General features: G+C 38.4%; 1 protein-coding gene across 3 annotated transcripts in view; it reads left to right on the top strand.

The window, feature by feature from the left end:
* Positions 1-18,224, top strand: part of LOC125461306 (sterile alpha motif domain-containing protein 10) — a 111,176-nt gene extending 92,952 nt beyond the window's left edge. For all 3 annotated transcript variants that reach the window (XM_048549922.2, XM_048549921.2, XM_048549920.2), the window contains one exon: positions 11,139-18,224. In XM_048549922.2, the coding sequence (XP_048405879.1) occupies positions 11,139-11,161 (23 nt within the window). In that variant the 3' untranslated portion in view covers positions 11,162-18,224. The remainder of the gene's footprint in view (positions 1-11,138) is intronic.
* The last annotated feature ends 1,595 nt before the right edge of the window (positions 18,225-19,819 follow it).

The raw sequence follows: 19,819 nt of genomic DNA, 5'->3' as shown, positions 1-19,819 counted from the left end.
TTCGGCAGTGCAACCATTTGACTTACCCCACCTATCAACAGAATTCCTTTCAATGATTTATGATCTCTTTCTAGACATTTTCACTGCCAGACTCACTATTAGAACTTACACTGCACTTTCTTGCCTTCTGTCTTTGAACTTGATGTTCCCAATCCATGGGCCTATGCATTATTTAACCAACTTTTATATTTTGTGGCCCTCTTTGCTCTACTGATAATAGTTGCATGTCTCCAGTGACTTGCCCCATCTGATAAATATTAGACTTTAACCCCCACTTTTGATGTTGTCCTTTGGGAGTGATGGCCTCATATTGATCACCAGAACTTATCTGTCCATCATCAGATAAGTTGTAAATTTTGGAAGTTTGATCTTCATACCTGTGCAGCATTTGGTTGTGAAAGTTAACTGCTTCCTCATTATTAGTCATATTTGCCCAAACGGTTTGGTTCTCATGCTGTGCAATCATTATTTTTCCATCATTACCTTCCCTCTGTTCCGCTCTCTTACAATAAACCACCTGTCTTTGATAGAAACTGGTGCCCGATAGCCTTACATTGTAACTTTTGCTTGCTGAATTCTTTCCAAGAGATCAGCATTAATGAACTGCCAGCGGCAGTGCACTCAAATTCAGCCAAAATGCAAATATATTTGTAGGCCCTACCCAAGTTGGGGGCTAATCTCTTGTTGCTGAGGGAATTTTAGCAAAAACTAATGATATGGACTATATCTTTTTACTATCTGCAACAAATTTTGAGCATTTACAGCCCATGCTAGTGTAGGTGATAGTTTACAGTTTGGTGGACCTGCCAAAATTTTAAGAACCATTTTTTATTGAAGATCAAGCCTTCTTTCACATACCCCATTCCCATAATCATAACTATTTTGCTTGTACCCACACATATGTCTCAAAATTCATCCTTACAAATCCTTCCCATTTTCAGTGAGAAATTTTGTTGGTGGCCCAATTTGGTGTCCATGCACATTTCTATTACTTTATCCATTTTTGTTTTCTTAATCTTATCATATACTATTGGTGATCCACAAAGTTTGGTTGCCAAATCCACAAGATGTACAATCATTTTTTTTCCTGATCCCACACCTTAAAAACATAACTCATTACCTTGTTGAAATCTCTCACTATGGCAGACTTTCTATCGGCCATGATCATATCCTTTGGTATTTATGACAAATATTAATGCTATCATTTATTTTCTATGAACTTATCATACTTCCTGCATTCTTTACAAACAAGTTTTAATTTTTAAGAAGATGGATGAGCAAATTGTCTAAGTAATTTTACACAATTGACGTTTTGTTCTCCAAATTTCTATCCCTTGATGTCAATAACACTACTTTAATTTCTTTAGTGGAGAGGTTATGTTCCATTAAAGGAATACAACAGCATTTTGATTGTGTAAATTGCAAATTCACAATTTCCAAAAACAGTAACTTTGTTGTTTTTGATATCCAATTTCATTTGTGTTTTCTTAATCTCTGTCCTATCTAATTACAATAGAATGAAATTGGACTCTGCATCTATGTGATAAAATGATTGTTTTTGACTATTTTACAAAGAGTAACTACCCTTTTTAAATTTTTTAGAGTGATATCATCCCCAAATCTGAAACTGGTAGAACTCTCAAATTTCTTAGTTTTGCCCTGACCTCATTATTTAGAGGGTCTAAGCAACATTTTAGCCAATCTTTTCCACACATTGTAGAGAGGCATTCACTGTCTAATACTGTACAATTGAAAAAAATTGTCAGCAAAATATTCATCACTGGGCTGAAAATTTTTTGACCAATACAATTCCCTCTCTTTGACCCATATCTCCACATTATTCCTCCAAATCTTCCATTTCATATTTAATCTCAAATACTTCATAATCCTCTTTGGACAGTTCATGGTGTAATGGTACTTTGATTTTCAAATGAAACATCGACTGACTGCGTCCTGAACATTTCTCGGGGTCTTCAGTTGTTGACAATACCAAATTCTGTTTGCTTCTCAAAGCTATGAATAGCATTTCTGTCCTCTTTTCTCTTAGTTACATTTCTCCTTTTGTACACCATTTTATGCAGCAAATAGCTTGAGTCTAGACAAAGTTTTCTCTGTTGCTTTACTCTTTAATTTGCACTGACTATTGCTCCTGTCATTGTCTATTTATCATTTCTGTATTAATGCCTTTCCTATTTGCTTTACCTTTGCTTTCTAATTTACCACGTATTTCCAAATTTGATCCCTTGTCCTCATTATTTAGTTTACAAGAGCACCAACCACAGCACAATTCAGGTGGAGACCATCTCATGGTTACTAATCCAATTTGCCTGCTCCTGGTACCAGTGCCTCGTGATCTGGAAGCCAATTCTCCCGCAACAGTGTCATGCCTTCATCTGTCTAATCGGATTTTTCAGTGCCCAGTTTCACACGTTTCCGAGTCCTGCCAATTTCATTAGAACTTATGTGAACCATGATGATTAGACCTGCCCCCACCAACTGCGCATTCCTCTTCAACCCTGAGCAGGTATCTCAAACACTAATGTCAAACAGGCAACACAGCTATCTGGACTCAAGCTGTTCACTGATAAAACAGGTCAATCTCGCTGACCATATACCACTGCATTCTGTTTTGTTCCACAACTTGAAATATTTCTGTATGACAGGGCCATTGTCAATTGAGTCAGCAGAACTGCAGTCCCCACTCTTGTCCAGATAAGCTGTGACAATCTCAAGCCTGTTGGGCAATTACAAAGACTGAGTCTCCTGTGCTCTTGCCATTAGATAAGAGCCCTCTATCTGCCTCACTCACAGTGACATTGTCCTGTCCCTGAACACTGAGCAAATCAGAAAACCCCAGCCAAGAGGAGTACCTGCATCCTGATACTAAGAAGTTGGGAATCTTTGTTCCCCCCTACTGGTGTGTCACTGTGTCAGTAGTTCAGCCTCCAGTTCTTAAACGCTGAGCCACTGCTGTTCAAATGTCAAAAACATTCTGCAGTATATTTGCCCTGGATCACTCTTACATCCAGCTGCAGCTGCAATACAATAGCTGCCCTGACATCCTTAATGTGTTCCAAGTAACTCAAAAACACTAGCTAACCCAATTACTGAAAAAAACAATTTCAGATGTTTCTTTAGTTAACTAATTCTAACTACTCTTCCATCTGAGACCCTGTTAAGTCTTTGCTTATGGCTGGAAACTTTACAATTTAAACTGTAGACTCTGATTAAATGCTAATTACAAAGAAAATTAGATTCATAGAAAAATATTAAGACCCCTCTACCCACTAAAGGCTAACATTCAGTTCTGGGGATCTCCCTGATGGCAACCAGCCCAGTAATCTTCTCTCACCAAATGTTTCATCTGCCTTTGAGGTGACATTCTCAGTGTTGCCTAGCCTCCATTGAAGCGCTGTTGTTCTGTCCTGCTCTGAATTTATTTAGACTGGTCTGACATGGTGGGCAAAGATCACAAAGTGTGAAGCTGGATGAACACACCAAGCCAAGCAGCATCTCAGGAGCACAATCATGGACCCTTCATCAGAGGTTAGTTCTGGTTGACATGGTGGGCAGACTTTTTTTCTGGTTTTGTACTGCAGTGGTATGTACATGGGGTCTATTTCAACATGTTTATTTATCACAATGCTGGTTGAAAACCAGGCCTCCAGGAGTTCTCGTGCTCGTCTTTGTTTTACTGGTCCCAGAACTGTAACTTTGTAACATCAACTAACAACAAAGCAACACAATCAACTCTTCCTCATTTCAATACACTCCAACATAGAAGAATATCAGTTTAACAGGGACAAAGTTACAGTACTAGGACAAGCAAAACAAAGACGAGCGTGAGAATTCCTGGAGGCCTGGCTTTCAACCAGCAGTGTGATAAACAAACATGTTGAAATTGACCCCATCTACATACCACTACAGTACAAAACTAGAAACAAGACTAATCCCCATATCAGACCAATCAATATACATTCAGAGCAGGACAGAACAACAGTGCTTCAACAGGGACTAGACAACCCTGAGAATGTCACCTAGAGGGGAGATGAAACATTTGCATGAAAACTATTCAGCATCATGAACCAACCAACAACTCCAACCACAACCCGAGCTACAGATCTTCATTAAAAATTCTGCTCATCTCTGTCCTATAAGGGTAACCCCTAAATTAAAACAACAGCTCCCCCTAGTTCTGGACTGATCCAAGAGGAAATATCCTTTCCTCATCCACTTTGTCAAGGCCGATCAAAATCTTGACTAGTTCAATCAAGTAACGCCTCCCTCTTCTAAATTTCAGTGGAAAGCTGATCTGAAAGCTCTCTGATGCTTATCTAATATGGTTTACATTGATATCGCTAGGGCTTAAAACTCAATAGCACCAAGCGATGAGGTAGTTTGAAATAAATACTGTCCTCTCTGAATTTTTATTTGGAGTCATTGATAGTACAGTTGCAGAATTTTAAAACAAGTAAAGAATCCCCTAAGTTATTCTTCAGGGAATGTTTGAAGAATGACTTTTTCATGATGACAGCATTATGCACCATGTAATGCACATTCCACTCTCAATTCTGCTTAAAGTTGTTGTCTCTTTAACAACACAAAGTCTAATTGTTGTAAATAAACACACCCTGAAGTGAATGAAGAATAATTAATGATGCTGAAGGTTTGCGGATTGTCAGCTGCTTGCAGATTTCCGGGTCAGAAAAAATGAACAGGAAGTTAATGTATCAAAACACTGGAGGAGGAATAATATATTCAATCCCTTTTAGACAGCCATTCATGACTGATCTGTGACTCATTACGATTTGTGAATTTTTGTACCATGTCCCTTGGTACCCATGCATTAAAAAAAACTTCTAATATGAGTTGAAAATTTAAATTGACCCACAGCCTTTTGGGACAGAGATTTTGTCCATTAATGGTGTGAATAAAGTTCTTCATGAATTCACTGCCAACATATGAAGGCTTTTTTTATGATAAAAGTAAAGGATATCTCAGAATCTACATTTGAACCTCAACCTTCTGTTATCTAATCTCCATGGAAGTTGAAATCAATAAATGGCAATCAGGATTTGATTTAGCCAGAGGTAATGAAGCTCATTTTCAAACCCAAATGCTGCACTGAGATCAATTAATTCATTATATGAGGACTGAACATGAAAACGTCCTAAGCTGTGTGGCTTTGGTCCTCATAGTTCACATTGTTTATTGCAAGATAGATGCCATAAGTTTACATTTTCTTGGATCTGAATGTACTTTCACAGAGTTGTATCTCTAACTTATAGATGCTTTAGGGTCATGAAAGAAAATCTGTCATGGGCTTAGGGGATTCTTGAAATGGTACAGTGGATCCTGTGCCTGTTGCCTACTGGCTACAATTCTGAATTTTTTGCATGAATAACATCACATGGCATATTACTTTCAAGAGTGTCTGTGCCCATTTTGTGCTTCAACTTCACTTTAAGCTCAGATTTAATGTTAAGATTGTTTGCAATACTACCTTTATTTTATGAGGACTTTTTCCCTATTTGTTTGAAACTTTTAATGCTGAAGAACTGTTTGTTTTAGAAATGACACAAAAACATTTGTAAACAAAAGCAGTAATTGCTGGGAAAACTCAGCAGATTTGGCAGCTTGCACGGAGAGAAAGCAGTGTTAACATTTCAGGTCCAGTGACCCTTCTGCTTTCTCTCCACAGATGTTGCCAGACATGCTGAGCTTTCCCAGCAATTTCTGTTACTGTTTCTGATTTCCAGCATCTGTAGTTCTTTGTATGTTTCAGAATATTTTATGCCTGAAGCAAGTGGCCAAGCATCTGGCCATATTTGCCACTTTTAGCATGGTCCTGCTTTGTTGCCAGTCAGAATATTTCAATTTGTTTGACTGCTAATAATACTTGATGGCATTACTGTTGCCGGGTTTCTGTAGATCTCTAAACTGACAGCAGATTCAAACTGATTTTGGGAAAACAGAAACCTATATCATAAAGATTGTTAGATCTTTGCATGCTTTTCTTCAAGGTTATTGGCCTGTGTGATTGTTTTGTCACATCGCAAAATTCAAGCTGCAGTCCCCTGCAGGGCATTTTGAATTGAAGGACAAATCATATTGCGCTCTGTGTCAATCTGGTGGCTTCGCCGCTGATAATGTTACTTTGATTATTCTGCTATTGGGTTTTCATGCCTGTGTTGCATGTCAGTATGAACTTTTAAAACCAGTCTTTCAAACAATTTGAGCATAAAAAAAAGATAATGTGAGGCCATATAAAATCAATCAATGAAAAAAATGAAACTGCATTAATATGCATTCTGGCCTTGATACTTAATTCTGTCATCTAGAATGCCTTTGACTGAAGACTTGTAAATTTAATTCAAATCTAATTGTTCATCTCACTCGCTAGTCTTCTACCCTGCTGTACCTAAGTCTTAACTCTGTTTTTCTCCCTCTTTTTGTACCACTTTGTCTCTTGTTCTTGTACTGATGTTCTCTCTCTCTCGTGCTCTGCCTTTTTCTGTTTTGTCACTGTCTTTCACTTCATCACTCTCATTTGTTTTTCTTTGTCCCTTGTCCATTCAAACACTCTGTGTGACTCCTTCTCACAGTGCAAAAATAATGTTATTGCTGAAGGGCAGAAGCATAGTGATTGGCTACTGGTATGTCAGAAAATTTGATGAAATTTTGTGGCTTGCATAAATCAGTCAGATCTGTGAACACGATGGATAACAATGGACTAAATTTTTTACGTTCTTTAATTCTGAAGAATTTAGTTGGACTGCAGAAATAGTTGTGATCTTAATGACTAAGTTGATCATAGTCTTTATTCCATAGGCATACTAACTTTCTTGTCAGTGATGCTGCTGCATGGTTTTATGGTGAGCCAGTTGAACAATCTGAATGCATTTATTCACAAAGCTTTTGTGAGGTAACTGAGCATCAATGTAAGAATTTAAGTGGTTGGCACAGAATCTCCATTTTTTTTCCTCTAATTATTACACGGCTGTCATGAAAATCTCGTTTATTTAGTTGTTGGAATGATAGATGGAAAATTTGTCTGTGTGCCTGAACCTAAAACAACATGAAAAACATCTGTTGCTAATGCAGTGTCATTGCTGAATAATGAGGCAGAGAGAGAAACACCACCAGTGGGGTAGCAGGAAGTGCTGACAAATTTGACATCTGATTCACAGCGACTCCTGCCAAGACCAGAACCAACAGTCCTGAGGTAATGGTCAGATACTTGAGATACTAGATGGCAATTTTTCACGTTAACACTGCCATTGCAAAGTAGCACGTGGAAGATGCGCATATTGGACATAGAGCAATACCCATGAGTTACCCAATATTAAAAGATAGATTGACAGTTAGGCTGCATGGCAAGTCTGATATCATCCCACCTGCTCTTTGTGAAGTATGGTCCCAACTGACCCAGTCCTGTTATGTAATTATTTTCAGTTTTATATAGAGCCTGAACATACATTTCCAGAACTGGAATAATTCCTTCCAAACCCTTGTGTAATGCTGATAATGATACCCTAGATATTCAGACTTTCTGATGTCCTGTCACGTATAAGGTGGAATCGGTACTGTCCTTGGTGGTAATGCGCTGTTCTCGGTAGTATAGTGGTTAGCGTCCTCGCCTGTCATGTGAGAGAACGGGGTTCAGTTGCCCGCCGGGGAGGGTCTAAGCATTTAAGGGGTGGCACGGTGGCTCAGTGGTTAGCACTGCAGCCTCACAGCGCCAGAGACCTGGGTTCAATTCCACCCTCAGGCAACTGCCTGTGTGGAGTTTGCACATTCTCCCTGTGTCTGTTTGGGTTTCCTCCAGGTGCTCCGGCTTCCCCCCACAGCCCAAAGATCTGCAGGCTAGATGGAATGGCCATGTTAGAATTGCCTGTAGTGTTCAGGGATGTGTAGATTAGGTGGGTTATCGGGGGATGGGTCTGAGTAGGATGCTCTGAGGGTCAGTGTGGACGTGTTGGGTCAAAGGGCCTGCTTCCATATTGTAGGGATTCTAGGATGATCGGCATTTGAGCAACATGGGCTGTGGCGAGATGTGCGGCAGAATCCAGTGACGATTCTAGCAAGGCCCATCTTGATGTCCTGATTATCTTGTTTCGCCTTTTATGTTTTTCACAAGCAGCACATGAGATTCTCACTAGGCAACATTGAGATGCCAATTGATGTGGATTAATGCTTGTTCAATGCCTTGTTAAATTCACAACTTACCTCATTAATATTCAATGCCCCATTTTACCAGCTCATCAAACAAGCTCACTTTCAGGAAAGAGATAATGGGAACTGCAGATGCTGGAGAATCCAAGACAACAAAATGTGAGGCTGGATGAACACAGCAGGCCAAGCAGCATCTCAGGAGCACAAAAGCTGACGTTTCGGGGCCTAGACCCTTCATCAGAGAGGAACCTCAGCAAAAAAAATCCAGTGTTACCACCTGACAGATTCACTTCACAACTTGCTTCAAATGACTTCTATGTTAGAAACTGGGCACTAACATCTCAGTACAATCCATAGACAATGACCTCACATTACCCAGGACTGTGGACTTTGCATCGGTCAAGTGCCAGCCCCTAGGAACCCTCACAGTACATCTCTTATCCACTTAAATAATTAAGTGTGAAGCTGGATGAACACAGCAGGCCAAGCAGCATCTCAGGAGCACAAAAGCTGATGTTTCGGGCCTAGACCCTTCATCAGAGAGGCTCTCTGATGAAGGGTCTAGGCCCGAAATGTCAGCTTTTGTGCTCCTGAGATGCTGCTGGGCCTGCTGTGTTCATCCAGCTTCACACTTTATTATCTTGGATTCTCCAGCATCTGCAGTTCCCATTATCTCTCTTATCCACTTACAAGGTGTTTCTGCACTTTAATGCTGCACCTTGAGCTGCACCAACAACTATTATTGTAATGTGGCAACAAGAACATTTTATGCTCAGAGACATTCAATAGCTCATGGACTGGACCAGGCCGCTTCTCTAAGATCTTTGCTTGCTCTAATGGCATTTGCTAACTCTGACTCTACGTGGATCTTCATATCCCTGCCTTGCATCACTGTGTTTGTCATTTTAGGCTTTGCTCCTTGCCCAGAGATACCAGGCTGATATACTGCTGTCTTACCATGCCATTTTGTGCAGGCACAAAGCCAGCAAGCTTCTCATAATTGTCAGCAGGTCTCCATCAAGTCTCAGGGGTTCCTGGCATTGTAAGTCTAGGGCAGTCTCGAAGAGCAGTCCAGGCCCAGCTTCAGTGGTCAAAATCGTCTCCTCTGAGGGGTCAGGAGTCAAATGTTGGGCAGCCCAACACCCATCTTGAGTCTTTCTGCCCTATTGTGGTCTGCTTTCCTCATGGAATGGGAAAGATCATAGTAGGCGGCAGCCCCGATACTAGTGGTGCAGATGGGAAGATGTCCTGAGTGAGTTGGTAAGCAGCACAGAGGGCATGTGAGGTTAGTGGTAATGAGGGTTGGGGTGGATAAGAACAACTAGGGAAGATGTTGCAAGCAATTGTAGGAGAAGTAATACATGATCCTTCAGAGGAGATCAGTTCAGTGGCAGAAATATAGTGACTGTGAGGTTTCAAAAAAGAAGATGGTAGAACTTCTCCTGGCAGAGTGCAGAAGAACATTGATCTTCATCATATTTTTCTCTGCAATCCTCTGGATAGTTGAGACTTCTTTAACTATGGGTGGCAACCTCAGAACAGGCTGGCATAGTCTTTTGTCATGGCATCTGCTGTTGGTCCTGCTGGAGGAGGAAGTGCTGCATCAGCACAAGCTATCCAACAGGACCTCCAGAACCTGGTCTGCAAGATGAGGTGCGGACCTCTCACTGTCTGCCAGGTCCTGAGCAATTGTAAGGAACAATGTAGAGCAGTTTCAGATTGATCTATTCTTATCCTGGTGCACAATGGACTTTTAAAGATCTGTTGAACGCAAGGGAGCTGGTGTTTTAGTGGACATCAGCTCAGTGGCATGTAATTCCAGAATGGCACCTGGTAAAATAGGGAAAAATCGGATGCTTAATGGAATCCTAAGTAATTACTGAGGTGAGTTTATAAGATACAGTGGGAAAACTCAATACCTCCTGGCAACAAACCCTCCAAAACACTTAATGCTACCTGGACCTACCCAAATGAACAAAACATTTGGTCCATTGTTGTAAAATGTATAGCTGTGATTCAATTTCCCCACATTTGCCTTATTTTTAATCGTTGTGTCTTTTTGATTATTTCATAGACTACTAAAGCTAAATGTTAAAAATGGAAGGAGAAGGAAGTGCTTAGCAGCAAGTTACTTTCTGTACCTTATGAATGCTAATTATGACATTGTGTGTTGTGAAAGTGGATGTATGATTGTGTTGTCTGAGGTTAGTCATTTCAGAATATGCTAAATATAAATGACAGGACTGAAAACTGTCAGTAAACTCTGTGTAGCTGACCAGAGAGAAATTATTGAATAGTAACGGTTTAAAAAGTTCAGTTAATGTAATTTGTTTATTTGGTGTCTTCTGCAAGTTTTCACGAATGAAAAGCATAATTTCCTTTCCTATGTATATGCATACTTTTGCTAATTTCTTAACCAGATTTGTGGTCAAGTAATCTCAAAACCCAAAGGATATTGGGAACTGCAAACTCCACATTTCATAACTAAGTAAATAAATGCTTTGCCACATGTGGTTTGATTCCCAATCTGCTGAATTATGTTGTCTCACTAGAGGTGGTATAAATAATCTTAAATTTGGGCCTGCTAAGATTTCCACCCTTGATTGCTATCCAGTGAGAAAAGTATCAGTGCTGTCATGATGCACTCCCAAGGTCAGATGGCCTGCAAATATTCTACCCAGGTTTGCATCTTGAATGAAAGCCATTGGGAGACCTCCAAATACTTTTGAAACCATACTCCAACAGAAATCATTCAGGTGAGAAAGAAGCAGGAGATGAATGGAAGGAAATTGAGAGATAGGTATTGAAATATGGCCAATTATGTGCCTCAGTAGACATATCACAACATGCAACTGATTTCCTGTTCAGCAAATTACACACTTACTGAACAAATACAACGAGTAAGTAGGAATGTACACTTTATTGCTGACAGGTTCATTCATTCTCTGTTTCTTTCTTTTCAGCTTCATTTGATAATGGTTCCTAGCTGACATCTCCTTTGGCAGTTTGCTGTGACAGAGTGGACCTTCTATACCACTGGGATGAATCTGTGGAATGTAGATATGACATGAATCCTGCAGTGAATTAATGTAGTCATTCTGCAGCAGAGGAACTCCAGTCTAAGCTGAATTTCTAAGCCTCGTGATAATCTGCTTAATCAGCTTTCAGACTAAAAAAGAAACACTAAAATCTTTCTTTTATAATTTTGTAAATTAGGTATAAAAGTTAAGACAAGTGATAACAGTGATTGAATGGTGCTACAATTTACCATATTGCTATTTCATTCTACACTTACTGACTCTATTAGTTTGTTGTAACATTAGAAAATAGTAGGGAACTTACTGTTAATATTGCAATACTAAGAACTGTAAGTTCTTCTGATATGGATGAGATAGACCCTTTAGGGCTGCTTCAAGCCGCCTATTAATTTACAATGTTGAGTGAGTGAGTTCAATGTTACCCTGCATCTTTATCTATTGGTAAATATAAAATACTGACTAGTGAAAAAAATTTCTGAAATGAAGACTCTCACATTTGGTATTAAATTAAAATAAAAACATCTTTGCAGTTGCACAGACCTAAATGGCTCCTTCAGATGAATCCAAATAAAAATTATAGTAGTTTAAGTTGAACTGTGACATTATGGTTAACTGAAATAGAATTATTCCTCCAATGGAACAGGAATAGACTATTTGGCTCATGTGGACGTATGAAGTGACGCATTAGTCTGGAGGTAATGTGACTGTATGGTTTAAGAGAATTCAATGATTTTTAGTATCATTAAAAGATATCAAGAAAAATAAGCATTTTATAAATGAACAAACTGTTTCCATTGATTGGGTAAGATTTTTTCCAAAGACAAATAATAATTTATTTGCAATAGGTGTATTATTGACTCATTAGCATGGTATGTGAATACAGATGAAGAGTGATCTTTATGTGTGAACATTTTTAATCAAGTCACAGATGTGACAATGCAAGTTTTTTCAGAACAGATTGTGCATTGGGAAACTTGAGCAAAACAAAAGGCATTCCTTGTTTTAGCATAAGGCCCAATTTGAACACTTTTAGAAATCAATTCAATAGAGAATCATTTTGTGAAATGTTTGATATTTTTTACAGTAGCCTCTGGCCATGTGTTATGCTTGTTGTTCAATATATAAGAGAAAAAAAATCCAAAACTGTATCTGGACAGTTATACTGTAGGCATGCACTTATGACTGAGATGCTGCCAGTACAGATTTGAAATTCTTGTATTTTACTCATTGCTGCAAGTTATTGGAAAAAGAAATAAATAGTAGCTAAATCTGTAGAATAGTTTACTGCTTAGTAAGGTAACTCTTGAAAATTATTATGCATCATAATAATCAATGAATATTATTGAAATAAATACCATTCACTGTGTACTTAGGCAATAGCATTGCTTGTAATGGACAAGGTCCATGGAAACAATTGATTTTAAATGCATTAGAGCTAAATCCATGATCATCGCACTCAGAAGCACAGTCACATTTAAAGAGAGTGTTGGTTGGAGATGGGACTCCCACCTAATGTCCCACAAACATGACTCCTTGTTGAGATCAAAGAATCAACCTTGATCTGATCACTCTATAACAAATGGTCAGAAGGACCCCAACTTTTAAGACTTTCGCAAAATTCTTGTGATTTTGTGCTGCTGCTAGTACTGAGTTCAAGAAGTATGTTTCTGTGGGCAATAGCTTCCATCTGAATTGTTTGAGTGTTAGTTAATATGCATCTTTGTGTTAAACTTTACACACTATATGCCATAAGTGCAGCCCAATATATATCAATCACTGCCTGCTAACCCTACGAAGGCATCCCACATCTAAAAATAAAACCAATTGAAATGGAGCAACTTTTTAACACACTTGTTAAACTACCATTTTTAAGAGATTAGCGTCATAAGGGTTGACTGTTGCCTTCTGATCAGATTCAAATTTTAAAAACATTAAAGATAATAATTGTACAAGTTTAAGTTTAATAAAGAAGAAAACCCTGAGGACAGCATCAGTTTCTTACAATAAGCGTGTATGGTACCTAACTCAGTATACATCCTCCTCGAACCAGCTTCAGTTACCACTTGTGATGAGACAAAAGCCTTCTCCCTCTGTTAAGAACTATTTGTCAAATTAATTTGGGAATCTAACCCAATTTCACCATGCCTATGAGTACACAGCACAAAATTGCTCATAGTATGGCTCTTCAGGAAGTGAGGATAAGCTGTCAAAATGCAGCCTTGCTAGATTAGAATGCAAGTTGGAGATATAGGCATCATAACCTTCTATGAAATGTGCTCCTGCCTATTCTGTTGACAATTGCACCGAATTTGCATTTTGATGAGTGTTGACATATAATACAAGTTATCTCCATATCATCAGTATGTAAAAGAATCTGCTGTAAAAATATATCTCTATCAGCGACATACAATAAGTGATATTAAATTGGCTGCCTACATCGAAGGAAGAGGTGATGTACTTTGGTAGGAGGAACATTGAAAGGCAACATAAATAGAAGATATAATTCTTAAAGGGATGATGGAACAGAGGGACCTGAACAATTATGTACTCAGATCATTGAAGGTGGCAGAGCAGGTAGAGATACCACAAAGTAAAGTATGCAGTAATCTTGGCTTTATTAATAGGGGCATGGATTACAAGAGCAAGAGGGTGATTTTGAATTTGTATAGGACACTTGTTAGACCTCAGCTAGACCACTGTTAATTTCTAGGTGCCACATTATAGGAAAGATGTTAGAATGCAGAAGTTTTTTGGAAAAAAAATGGTTCCAGGGATGAAAACTTTATTAATGAGGATAGATTGAATAAGTTATGACTGCACTTCTTGGAGAGAAAGCTAGGAAGAGATTGGTAGCGGTTTTCCAGTTGGCTGTATAGAGTACACAAAGAAAAAAGCTGTTCATGCTTATAAAAGAAGAAGAATGAGATATCGTATTTAAAATCATTTGCAAAAGAAGCAAGGGTGATGTGTGAGAAAGAGAGAGAGAGAAAAATAAATCATTCAATGAGTAGCCAGGGTATGGAATGCATTGACAAGAAGTGTTGTTGAGGCAGGATCAATTGAGGCATTCATGAGGGTATTGGGCAATTATCTGGATTAAAGCAATGCGCAAAGATATTAGGGGAAAGGAGGAGATTTCACTAGGCAATGATGTTCATTTCAAGAGCCATTGCAGGGATGATAGACTGAATGGCTTCTTTCTGCATCATCCAACTCCTGCAATTCTGTGATGACATGGGTTCCGTTGACCACAATGGAATTAAGCATCAGGTAGTCCTCATAGTAACAACTGATCTGATATTGTCCATTTTGTATCACATGTGCAATAAAAAAATCCTATAATGATATGAGATTAAGGCTCATGATAAAGCACATGATAAATGCACTTAACTTGATTGAACAGTACACAGAGAAAACAGTATAGTTATAGTAATTACAAGGTTTAGTAAGTGCTTTGAACTATCTTAACCATAAAGATACCCCTCCTGAGATAAGGATCAACTTGAAAATGACCTTGAAATACAGTTGCTTACTTCATCTGTAGCTGCTTTTTCAGTAAATTCCCAAACCTAGGCTCATTGCCTTGATAGCTCCCAACTGACGGCTGCCTTCATAATTTACCACCAAAGATCCACACTATAGAACAGGATGTCATGAAAAATATATCTCTTATAATTTGAGTTGGTGGTTACAGAAATTGGAAGTGTTTAGTTACACAAATAGAGTTACCAAAAAATGTTTTAAGCATTCCCATAAGATGATTGTATTTGAATTTGAACGCATTGATTTAATTAAGTCAAATTAAATTATATTTTAACTGGGTCACTGTTCAAACATGATGGCAGCAATCAATCCACATATATCAATGCCTTCCTGAACTATATCATATTGCTGCCTTTTCCTAAGTTGTGCATATCAGCTTTTCTGGGATATATAGTTCTGCATCTTGAAGAAACACACGGCATTGAAAGTACTACCCTTGTGTCAACTGTGTTCATTATATTTTTGTCACAGGTCTGGAAAATTTTAACAGAGTAAACTAGTGTATAAATAAATACTTGTAAGTCTGAATTTCAAGGGATAAACTTAATGAGCTCTATTTGGATGCCCTGATTGAAGGGTTACTATGCTGTATCTATTACGGCATGCAAATATTTTTAATCAACCAAGAAACAAAATGCCTACTGCCACAAGTCACATAACCCTTAGGATCAGCAATAGATTATGTATAATCTTAAACAATTACACCAAGAGAAAGTACAGCACTAAAAATAATTAGACACGCAGTGTCATCATTCCAAAATGAAAAACATTATGGATAAAATTAAAGCAGTAATCCAAATTTACATGCGGAAGTTAGTTTCTTGACCAAATTTGAGTGCAACTTTCGTTGCATTGACAAATATCTGTACGGCAAGACATATTTGTGATGAGAAAAGTGAAAATATAATTGAAGTCTTTCCATAGTTGCCAAATATGACAGGGAATTGGTCTCCTGTATCAGAGTGTACATATACTTCCTGCAGCAAGGAATACGTTATCCTCTTGCTCTTTAGGCAGCTATTCCTCTTGGAATAATTAACTTATTCCTGAGAGGATTTTCACCCTCTGAGGCAAAATTGTACATCATGTCACACATGAATAGAATCCTAGGATCTGCAGAAGTGTATGCTGTAAGGATATCCAAGAGAGGTCTGTGTACATTCTAAAATATATTGTTTCATAATGATATTGATTGGCAGATAAAAGAATGTTATAATAACGCTGTTCACTTAAGAACTAGGGACAGCACATATATGCCATCGATTAAGGCTGTAAAGGATAATTTGTTCACCGAGACACTGCCAAAGCCTTCCCCATTTGAATTTCTTCAAATAAAGATGACCACCAGGGAAAGTAGCATGAATTTACATGTTGGCATGCTGCTGCTTGCAAATTAACTGCATATTGAGGGAATTGTATATTTTTTTCTGAAATAAGTGTAGCCATTGATGGAAGGAATATGCACGATAACAATCATCCCATTCTGGTTACTTCAAACTGTGGACAATCTTGCTTGATACTCTTTCTTAAAACTTTATTTTTCATTGTGCTGTTATTTTGGCAGTGGTTGTCTATGAAGAAATCAATGAAATTATCCCTGAATTAGCCATGTGCTAGAGAAATACAGTTGTTACACAGCTAGAGGGGCACCATTGTACTTCAAGTGGGAGACAAATAAGTAGGCAGCCTTCCATGAACTGTGTTCACCAATAGGAAAATAAACCTGTACAATTGGTATTATTCTGCACCATACAGAATTGATCGAACTTACAAAACTAACCAATGGCTGAACCAAAGGCAGCTCTCACCAAATGCCACAAAGGAAATTAATAAAATACGTTGAAACAGAAAAAAACAAGGATTTGAACAACAGTGACTAAATAAGATTATTCCTTTGAGCACACTTTGTGATGTGCCAGAGAAATCTGAACATCAGTTTTATACTTGGCCACAGATGCACAGCAACTCTTGCAATAATCAAAACACACTTAAGTGAGAATGGAATTACAGAAAATTATCCGTTTAATGAAACCATATCATTATAACCTTATTTACATTTCCTTGGCTGAACAGTGCTTCGACTGGAAATGGTGTAAGTTTGGCAGATGTAGAAGTTGGCACCATTCTCTGCCCTTTTTCTGCTTCCATCTGTTTAACTACTACCCCAAATCCAGGCTAAACACTTTAAATCTGGTCTTTCTTTCATAGATATGGTATGGTTTATAGTTTTTGAACAGTGAATGGATGACAAAAAGATCAATGAGAAGTCCTTCAAAAATCTGATGCAGAGGGCTGAATTCGACCAGAAATCAGCTCACTGTCAATATCAGAGAGTTTCATGGAGAATTTCTCTCTGTGAGCCCTAGCATATTTTCTCCTGCTATTCTGAACAGTTCACATTATTACCTATGAATTGTGCCTTTGCGGTGCCCTGGCCACACTATTGTTCACTTGGCAATGGCAAAAGTATCACTGCTGGGATCTCCAATGATTCTTGGTACTGGTGCCAATTTTATGACACAATCCTGCACCAGGTCAAACACTGCCTGCCAGGAACTGGTAACAGTTCATTGCAAGTACAAGTTCACATTTGTAACTGTATTGCTACTTTACATCATTATGTGGGATCAACAATCATTGCAACGGCAGCTATATGAGCCCAGTATATAGGTGACATGGCCTTGAAATAAACTCATCCTAGTACCCTGTCTTAGAGATTACTACATATTGTCCCACACCCAGTGTAGCATGACATCTTCTCATTGTTCACTGTGGGAGCGTCACATCCAGGAAAGTCTTCAAATAGTTGAAATTGTTCATTCTTATGCAAAAATCAGCAAAAATGAAGGGAAAAGCAAAGTGAAGAAATAATCTATGAACTAAACTTTCCCAATTTGATAAAGGAAATACAAGGCAGAAAGTAAATATGATGGAAAATTTAAGGCCAACACAAGAAGTAGAAGTGAGACTGGATGAAAATGCTTTTACACAATAAAAAAAGTCTAAGTTTAAAATCTTTTTTAGCCTGAAGCATTAGCTGATCTTTATTTAAGATTTTGCGCGTCTTACCACATTTATAGATTTTCAGAGGTAGGGAGGAAAAGCATGATTGACACCACTGGTGATGGTCAGTTAGTATCCAATTCTGAGAGTACTGTCAATTAAATACAATGCATGGGAGATGCATGCTGCCAGATCAATGGGAGAATTTGTTGCTTTAGCCTGTCAGCAAACCTGTCTGGAAAGCTGTGTGCTGCTACAGTAAGCAGGAGAATGTGAAGGCAGCTCAAGGTGGAGGCGCCCTCTGAATGTGTAGCTAAGTTATTTATGGCCACAACTCCCCAGAATTAGAGATGGTAACCATAGTCCCATTTCCTCATTAGAGAGAGCCAATGGGTGTTGGTTTATCCTGAGGGTCATTATACCTCATGCAAGGTTGACAAGGCAGGACCTTCTTAGTAATAAAATGTGAGGCTGGATGAACACAGCAGGCCAAGCAGCATCTCAGGAGCACAAAAGCTGACGTTTCGGGCTCTCTGATGAAGGGTCTAGGCCCGAAACGTCAGCTTTTGTGCTCCTGAGATGCTGCTTGGCCTGCTGTGTTCATCCAGCCTCACATTTTATTATCTTGGAATTCTCCAGCATCTGCAGTTCCCATTATCTCTGATACTATTTTAACCTTCTTAGTAATGATAACTTTCAAGACTGCAGAATCTGAACCCACACTGTTGGCGTCATTTGGCATTGCAAACCAACTGCCCAGCCACAGAGCTAACTTTCCAAGCCCAAAAATTGAATGAACAGTGTTAATAAGGAACCAGTTCACCACTTTGACACCAACAATTCACGCAAATGTTTCTATCTACATACAAGATTCTCTGCAGTTGTGGCCCTGTGGCAGACATGGTTGAAAGTTATATGGAGAAAATTAGGGCATAAATATATTATGCCGAGTTTCCCCAGCCTGCCATCTGTAAGCCATATCCAGGGACCTGCCAGTTTTCACCTACAACTTGGAGCCCACTTGTCATCAGCAAAATGCCAGCAATGACCCTAACCTCACCAGTAGTGGGCACTAATTATCTACACATTGCAGCAGGCTTCTATTGCTCACCTGCTTGTAGCTACACTCTCAGGAGATGGGAATGCACTGTTTGGCTGACCCAAAGGGTCATTTTCAAAATGTACTTCACTTGCCACTTCCCATCCCCCCAGTAGACACAGAAGGTTCTGATAATTATTACCATAGTCTTCTTGTGATTTGTAAGGATTTTCTCATTATCTACAAAATGGAATTATCATTTGTATTAGTAATAAATGCCAACCCAGTATGATATGAAACTGGAATTTGTAATGAATATTATATTTCCTCAGAATTCTCAGGGTATCCAACATAGTTAACTGGGACAATTAAAATTCACATTAGATAATGTTGGCTGTAAAATTACTTATTTGTAGTTAATGGAAGAAATAAATCTGTATACTTTTAGGAAATGATAAGGGGAAAATTTCTTTGGTGCACTATTTGTAGGAAAAGCAGAAATGAGTTTACAATTTCATAAAGGCCTATTAACATACACAAACTATTGCACATCATCATAAAATTATGTGCACAAAATGTACATTTGTCAGGAGATCATGGAAAAATCTAGAGTAGGGCTACCTCTCAAAAGCATGGAATCAAATAATTTCTAATGGAGCTTTAAATCTATACTTTCATTTAATGAGAAACGTAACATAGTTTTCCCCTAAAGATAAGCCTTTTAACCTTTGTCAAAATCAGTGCCAGAGAAAGGAATACTTTATCCTATTTGGCGAGTGATCTACAAACAATTGTACTTGACTTTTTACAAAACAATAAATGTATACCTGGAAATGCAATATTTCAGTTAAAATGAAAATTGCCATAACATTTTGAACCATTTATCTCAGTCGTGTACTTTACAATTTGATTCAAGACATTGTACCTGTACTTTTTGTAACAAGATCAGTCAAGTGTATCTCTTAGAATATGAGTTCCCTGATTGGGGCTGTTAATCTGGTCAATCCAAGGGCACTGGCTA

This window comes from Stegostoma tigrinum, chromosome 19 (genome assembly GCF_030684315.1).
Source record: "Stegostoma tigrinum isolate sSteTig4 chromosome 19, sSteTig4.hap1, whole genome shotgun sequence".
Lineage (NCBI taxonomy): Eukaryota > Metazoa > Chordata > Chondrichthyes > Orectolobiformes > Stegostomatidae > Stegostoma > Stegostoma tigrinum.
The sequence above is the reverse complement of the archived record's forward strand: the minus strand, read 5'-3'. Positions and strand labels throughout refer to the sequence as shown.